Source organism: Otolemur garnettii, unplaced genomic scaffold (assembly GCF_000181295.1).
Source record: "Otolemur garnettii isolate 467f Iridium unplaced genomic scaffold, OtoGar3 scaffold00019, whole genome shotgun sequence".
NCBI classification, from domain to species: Eukaryota; Metazoa; Chordata; class Mammalia; order Primates; family Galagidae; genus Otolemur; species Otolemur garnettii.
The window spans coordinates 27,183,333-27,191,685 of NW_003852414.1; the positions used below are offsets into that span (position 1 = coordinate 27,183,333).

The 8,353-nt window shown below is 51.6% G+C and overlaps 1 protein-coding gene across 1 annotated transcript in view; it reads left to right on the forward strand.

Annotated features, from left to right (window-relative positions):
* Positions 1-8,353, forward strand: part of ADARB2 (adenosine deaminase, RNA specific B2 (inactive)) — a 184,645-nt gene that overhangs the window by 169,087 nt on the left and 7,205 nt on the right. The window contains exon 8 of the mRNA XM_023511329.1: positions 4,357-4,538. Within this exon, the coding sequence (XP_023367097.1) occupies positions 4,357-4,538 (182 nt within the window). The remainder of the gene's footprint in view (positions 1-4,356; positions 4,539-8,353) is intronic.

Sequence of the window (8,353 nt, forward strand, 5' to 3'; positions counted from 1 at the left end):
CCCCTGTGTCCCTGCTCCTGCACCAGCACCGTGACTGACCCCTGTGTCCCTGCTCCTGCACCAGCACTGTGATGGGCCCTGTGTCCCTGCTCCTGTACCAGCACCGTGATGGCCCCTGTGTCCCCGCTCCTGCACCAGCACCATGACGGGCCCCATGACCAGCAGCTTTCTTGGTCCATCCCAGGACACTACCCCAATAAAGGAGATGACAAAAGCCAGCAACCCATTGTCCACAGTGATCCAGTTAGGTCATCAGGAGGGCGAAGGCAGGTGATGATCTGCAGACGGTGTGAGAGCCAGGGTTATGGTCGGCTGCTGTCTTCACAGAAGGAACCAAAGCCTGGGGGGGAAACAGGAGGCCAAACAGAGCCTCCCTGGGAAGGGGCCCAGGCACCTGAGTGTGGGCACAGACATGGCTGGCAGGATAGGGCCTGATGCCCCCAAGGTTGGAACACTTTGCCCAAAGGTGGCCAGGAGCAGGTGGCTGTCAATCTTGGGGTAGAGAGCAGAACTGGGCGTGGTCAAGACCCCTGCCGCCATCCTGGAAGGTCTACATTTTCCCAGCTTATTGAGGTGTTGACGGTCTGAGACACTATCGAGCGAAAGGACGTTTCTCAGATCAGTTTTAAGAAGAAAAATGTTGCATGTGACGTAGACATAGCTTCCTTCAGCCGGAATAACCTGAACCAGCAGAACTCCTGCCTTGGCCAGGCCGCAGAGACTGTCCCCGTCTCCTGGGTGCTCCGGAGCCCTGACCCCTGTACTCATGGCCCAGTGCACAGACTCAGGCTTCCCATGGCTCTGAGGCTGGACATCCACAACCAAGGTGGGCAGGCTTGAGGGCTGCTAAGGGCCCACAGGCCTCAGACCTCACCGCCTCCCACCACCACCACATTGGGCCAGGACTCGACACCAAAGGCCATCCCAGCACCCTGAATGTTGACCTCCATGACCTCCATGTGACCTGGACTGACTTTGGAGAAGTTGCTGGCAGCCCAGACACCCCTAGGCCAGTTACAGGCTTCTGCTAGTTATCTGCTGCTGAGTATAAGCTACCAGAGACCCCATGGACCCTCTCTGTGTTGGCTCATTGCACCCTGGGGCCGGAGGACCTGCTTCCCCACTGAAGTCGGCCTGTGCTGCTGACATGAGGCACATGTGGCTGCTCCTCCCATGGTACTAGGCCACCCAGCCTGGAGGTGCCACCCCACCATCCCCCTGGGCTGCAGCATCCCTTGCCCACCAGACTGAGGGGTGCAGATACTGCTGCTGTGGCCACAGGACCAGCACAAACCCTCAGGGCTGCCAGCTGGAGCTGACCTAGACTGCAGAGGCCAGTCACATCATCTGCCTGGCCTGGGGCTGGGAGGCCAGAGTCTGAACTCTGTCCAGTGCCCAGTGACACAGGCACCACTGGCTCAAGCACCAGGAAATCAGTCACAAGTGACTCAGCCAGCCAGTGTCAGCCTCTGACCTGACATCTTCACCCCAAGCTCCATGCCAGTAGCACGGCTGCAGTTCCTGGCCCTGGGCTGTGCCAGAGTCACATGGGGTGTATGGAAGAAGCTGATGCCCAAGGTGACCCCAACCAATCCAACCAGGATCCTCGGGGACCAGGCGCCAGGGACCCTCCAAACTTCTAGCACATCGCAGCATTCCCTGCAGAGCCATGGACACGCGTCCATGGGCAGACATTGGGCACTGCTGGGGAGAGGCCCAGAAGCAACAGCTGTCTGCAGTGTCTGCAGATGGAGGTTCAAGTGAGAATGGGGTCTGGACACCATGCAGCAGTCACCCTAATTTGGAGGGCCCTGTCTCCAGGGCCACAACAAGGCGGCACAGGCTACAGGCAGGACACTACTACACAGAAGTACCCAGTGGTCGCTCCCCTATCTCACACTAGGGTCCACACTGGTGGGGACAGCCGGGGCAGAGCCCGTTCCACCAGACCACTGTGAGCAAAGGGGTCTGCACCTCTGGGCTACAGAACGGCATTTCCAAGATCTCCCCCCACTCGTCTGTGGTATTTCAATGACTGACAAACAGACAAAAATATATTTACTTAGGGATTACCTATATTGAAAACTAGACATGGAATTTTTTCTCTGTCAACATTGCAGTAATATCAGCTGTTTGAACAAAGAGGAGGCATTTTCCACGCAGCCCTCGATGCTGAAAACTCTCCCCTCTATATCCAGAAAGACGCTAGGTTGTATTGATGCTGCTGAGTGTGAACCGATAGCCAGGCAAGAACTCTGATTTTCTCTTTATTGTTGAAGTTATTAGGGGTAAAGCAGATATAGAAGTTATTTGTCTTCAGACCATCTGTAGAAACCAAACCACTCAAATATGCTCCCAGAGTTCTGTGCAGCGCCGGGGTTTGGATGGCCTCAAGTCTCAGACGCCTGTCTCTTCTGGGAATGCCAATTTTACTTTTTAGGTCTTGGCTTATTGAAAGAAAGCGCTTTGTTATTCCCCTGCTTTGAATGGATAAGAAATTTAAAGCTCCACTGACAGTTTGAAAATGGACAGCCCCCCACACTTTCTGCATCGCAGAGTCTTGCAACTCTTGTCCCCACCTTTTGTTGTGTCCCTTGGTCTCAGATTCAGGGGAACAAGCCAGATCTCTCGATCACACTCAAAACATCAGTTGTTCCTTGAACGAGGAGCTCAGAGACCAGAAAGTCCCCTCCCTGGGTTTTGTAAGTGTTCTGTGACTCTGTGGACATGAGGAGCCAGACAGGAGAGCCGTGGTGGGCGTGTGGGGTCATCGTGGGGAAAACGCAGGCCTAGGCAGAAATATCACAGCCGGAGGAAGGGTCCTGACCCCGGAGAAGGTCCCCATGGCCTGCAGACAGCCCTCTGCTCCAAGGTTTCGCGTCAGCCTGCTGGGGACTCCTGTGGGCCCAGGCCTGGCGTTGCCCTGCTCTCTCACTTAGAGAAATGACCACAATATTTTTTTAGATGGAGTTATGCAGATCTGATAGACTGAAGTAAATGTTTCATAAAACCAATGACTGTTTAAATTGTAGGACTGAATTGTTTGTCTATAAATATTACCTTTTATATTCCATTTGAGTTTTATGTAGATGAGCACATTACTTTAATGACCTGTGTTTACGGAGGGAGAGAGGGAGAGCGGCTCACAGAAGCCCTCACCGCCAGATGGTTGCCTTTTCTTGCATGAGATTAAAAGATGTTTCTCATTCACCGAGATGCTTCTGAGGCAAATTAATATCGCCAGCTAAATTGCTTGTGTTTTTGGAATAAAATTTAAAGAGAACTTTTTAAAGCAATTGGTGTCACAGGTTCTCCGAGCGGATTGCTCTGCAGGTAGAGACACTCGGTAATTAATGGGAAGAATTCTGTGTTAATTGACTGCTTCGGGAAGAGAGTATAATGACTCCTTATTAATCATGAAAAGAGATGTTCAGCATGCAAGGACCACAGTAATTGCTCCAACAGTGGAAATGTTAATTAATGAAAAGAACAATGATGTAAGAAATTAGCTGCATAATGCCTGCTACCACCGATGAAGGTTGGATTTTAAACAAATTATTTAGAGTGGAAACCACAAAATGGCGCATTAAATAACAGACACGTGGAACCTCTCACCACACAAATTTAAAGGGAAAAACCCAGTGCTCCCAGCATCTTCACTTGAAAAAGCAAAACCTTCACCCAGAGCTGTGTTTATCCTAAAGGAAATGGCCTTGTCATTCGTCCCCTCTCTGGGCTTCCAAAATCAAAATTATCCCCTGACCAAAACAAGGTCATTTATTAATGTCATTTAATTTCAACACAACAGCTCATTCTGACTGCTAAGGACAAAGGGACTGGAAGAGAGTATTTTTCCCTAAACCGAAACAAACAAATTCAATTTCTGATATTTCCCGGTTATTATAAAGAAAAATTCAGATTCACTCTGGGAACAGAGTGTCTTTTTTAAAAAATCTAATTTTAAGTCCCTGAAAGAACATACCACTTCCACTCTGTCTAAGGACCCTGCCCAGTATCGAAGGGCAAAGAGGACATTGTATCCCCGAGGAGCCCAGCCTGGTGCCCTCCCCTCCTCTAGGCAGGAGTCAGGACCACTGACCACTAACCCCCCTTCCAGGTGCCCTCCTCTCCCCCAGGCGAGAGTCAGAACCACTGACCACTTCCCCCCTTCCAGGTGGCCTCCTCTCCCCCAGGCGAGAGTCAGAACCACTGACCACTGACCCCCGCTTCCAGGTGGCCTCCTCTCCCCCAGGCAAGAGTCAGGACCACTGACCACTGACCCCCCCCCTTCCAGGTGGCCTCCTCTCCCCCAGGCAAGAGTCAGAACCACTGACCACTGACTGCCTTCCCTTCCAGGTGGAATGTACTGGGGCTGCAGGGTGCACTCCTCTCGCACTTCGTGGAACCTGTGTACCTGCACAGTGTGGTTGTGGGCAGCCTGCACCACACAGGACACCTCTCCCGGGTCATGAGCCACCGGACAGAGGACCTCGGTCAGCTGCCAGCCTCCTACCGACACAACCGGCCTCTGCTCAGTGGTAAGACCACCCCTTCCCAGCATCCAGCCCGGCACAGCAGGCACAACAGGGCCGAGTTGGGCAGACCGCGTCCATATTGGCCACTGGTTGTTCAAGATTCAAAGAGCAAAATTCAACAACCCAAAGATTTTAAAGAGGAAAATGACATAAAGTGGTTATAGTGCCCCTCTAAACATAGGAATAGGCAACATTTCAATGTGAATTCCTCACAAGACTCAGCACACCAGCATAACACCAAAGCCTTCTCACCACGATGTCCAAAGTAGCCTCTAAATACGGACCCCGTTCACCTGATGGGGTTACCTACAGTGGGCTGTACTGACAAAGAGGCAGGAGGGTGAGGACGGGTGGCCAAGACCCAGGTGGGGACAGGTCTGCAGCTCAGAGCTGAGGGCTGATCTCATAAGCATGAAGTTGGGGTCAGCCCTGGTCCCCATGTGGCCCAAGTGTCTGTAGCTCCCCCAGCCTCCCCCAGCTTCCCCAGCTTTCCCTGTCCTCTCCCCAGCCTCCAATGGCCTCCCCAAGCTTTCCTCAGCCTCCCCCATTTTCCCCTCAGCCTCTCCAAGCCTCCCTCACCCTCTGTAACCCTCCCCAAGACCCTCCAACTTCCCCAGCCTCTCTCAGCTTCCCTCAGGCTCCCCAGCCACCTTTCCAGCCCGTCCCAGCCTTCTCCCACCCTCCCTGGCCTCCCTGAGTCTCCCCAGCTTCCTCCAGCCTCCCCCAAAGCCTCTGTAGCCCCACAAGGCCTGGGGGCTGCTCTACCCAGCACAGGGATCAAGGGGCACAGGGCTGTGAAACAGTTTGTTGGACACAGTGAAGGCCCATGAGCCTGGACGGGGCGGTGGCCAATCTTGAGGGGGCTTTGGGAAGTAGCTCACCCATGAGGGCTCCTGGCCCTTCCTGCTGAGGCACCTGCAAGTCACAGGACTGGCTGGAAGCCCAGGATGGGGTATGCCCTTCAGTGAGCCTGGCCAGGCTCGGGCCTCTTGTTGGGGGTGCCCTCTGAGGGCTGTGGCAGCCCCAGGCAGGTGTGTGGAGGAAGCAGTGAAGCCTCCTCTGCCCTAGAAAGGTGACGCCTGTGGCTCCACTGGTTAGGTCCTGATGGAATCACCAGAAGACAGAGCAACAGGGCAAGAGAGCCTGTTTAGGACTGCACTGCGAGGGGTTGACCCAAGACCTAGTCCCAGGATTCTGACGTTCCAAATTATAAGGTCAGAGTAAAATAGGGCCCCACTGAGGTTGTGGTAGGAACTAAAAGAAATAACTCATGCAAAGCACTTACTTAACTGTGCTAAGCAAATACTCAAGAAGAGATGCCGCCTCTGACGGAAGTGGTGGCATACTGGAAGTGGATACTTGCCAGCTCTTCAGCCCTCATCAGTTGAAACCTGGAACTTCTGTGTGGTGCTGGGATAGGAAGGGTGGAGTGCATACCAACACGGGACTGAGTCGTTGTGGTTCCTGGTCACTTCATGTGATAATATTCCAGGGAGTTTCTGTACATGAGACTTTGTCCTTGAGACTATGAGATCCCAGGCTGAGAACCCCGTCTCCCCCATCCCCAAATAATCAGAGGCTTGCGTGTGTCCAGTGAAGAACTTGGTGACCTTTAGCCAAATTTTTGATAAAGGGGCTGTGTTTAGTCCAGGTTATTAAACATCTGCTCATTTGTTCTGACGCCCTTCCCTGTGCAGGGAGGTCTCAGGGCTCTCCAGGGTTGGGCGAGTTAAAGCCGGTATCACTGAGCTGTGTGATGTGTCTGCAGAGCCCAAGGTGATCCCCGTCCCCGGAGCACCTGCCCCTCCACATCGGTGCAGTCTGGCTGAATGTCTCAGGCTGTACTCAGGAGCATGTTGGGGGGATGATCTTTATTACTGTAGGGGTGCAAATGACCCTAAGCCTTGGGACCTCACTGGCATGCAGACCCTGACCACGCAGCATTGCTCCTGATAGACATTTAAAAACCAATCGTGCAAATATTGAAAGGAAATCACCAAAATTTCTTGCAACAAAAAAGAGAGAGAGCCTTCACAAGGATAATAATAAAAAGCACACTCAGGCAGTGCCTGTGGCTCAGTGAGTAGGGCACTGGCTCCATATACCAAGGGTGGTGGGTTCGAACCTGACCCCAGCCAAACTGCAACAAAAAATAGCTGAGCATTGTGGTGGGCACCTGTAGTCCCAGCTACTCGGGAGGCGGAGGCAAGAGAATCACCTAAGCCCAAGAGCTGGAAGTTGCTGTGAGCTGTGACAACACAGCACTCTACTGAGGGTGACAAAGTGAGACTCTGTCTCTTAAAAAAAAAAAAAAGCACACTCAAACAAAAATTTGCTTGAAGCTTCCCTCAAAGTCAGACTGCAGAACTGCCTTAGAAGATGAAGCTCATGTATTAGCAGGCTGAAACCCTGCAGTGTAGATACAGCTCGGTCAGCTCCGAGTTAAAAGGAAGCAGCCACACCGAAAGAGAGACCCTTATTGACCATCGTAGGGTGCACATTACTATTCTCAAAAGATATACTTGGTGAATTCTGCCCAGACCAGTCTAACCCCACCGCAAAGCTGTTCAGGACCAGAAGCCACAGGAGGCTGCCTCAGATCCAAGTCCTTCAACAAAGAGTGCCCTTGGTCTTCCTCAGTGAATTCAATATGGTAAGAATAATAATTAATGAAAATCTGTGCCTTGAATGCTCACCTTTTTAGAAAATAAAATGACATGAAATAGAACCCAACTTTGACAGTTCGTCCTGCCAAACCAAGGGCATGAGCTTCCCGAGCTCCAACCCTCAGGGCTAGATTCTTATTTTCCTGAATTAAGAAAAAAAAAAAGTCACCAGGAAAGGGAAGAAATCTGGATGGGAAAGGCCAGTTCTCTGTGCTTGTTCTTGTTGATGGCATCTTTAACAGCTATGCTTCCACTGTTGTGCTGCCTCGGTCCACACTGGAGATAGAGCTACAGCCATGGTTGCAGCCCATGGCAAGGTCTTGGCAATGAACATGAAATTTGAGAGATGGACCCAGAGAATTGATTGTTGAGTTGTTTAGGTTTATATTTGTGCAACGAACACTGCAGCATGGGTGATAAAATGGAGAACAGCAACTGTCTTTCTTCAGAGCACGCACCTCCCCAACCTGGAAATGAGCGGCTGGTGTGGGAAGTCTTCCAGGAGTCCCTGTCTCAAAGAACCTGTCAGAAAGAACTTCGATGCCTACTGAAGTGTTCACCAATACTAGCCTGGAAATTTCGTCCAATTCCACCTGGTTTTTGCATTCAAAATATCTGTTAACACTTATATACTTCTTTTTTTTTTTTTTTGAGACAGAGTCTCACCCTGGGTAGAGTCCTGTGGCATCACAGCTCACAGCAACCTCAAAGTCTTGGGCTCAAGCAATTCTCTTGCCTCAGCCTCTCGAGTAGCTGGGACTATAGGCACCCACCACAATGCCTGGCTATTTTTAGAGACAGGGTCTCGCTTTTGCTCAGGCTGGTCTGGAACCCATAAGCTCAGGCAGTCCACCCACCTTGGCCTCCCAGAGTGCTGGGATCACAGGCATAAGCCACCACGCCCTGCCTGAGGTTGTGGTAGGAACTAAAAGAAATAACTCATGCAAAGCACTTACTTAACTGTGCTAAGCACCCATTTTTTGTATGAGTCCAGATGTTGAAACTGCTGTCACACGAAGTTGGAGAACTTTATATGTAGGACCAGTCCCTTCATCACAGGACGAATGTCTAAAATTAATTGTCATCAATAGCATTTGCAGGCTCGGCGCCTATAGCTCAACCGGCTAAGGCGCCAGCCACGTACACCTAAGG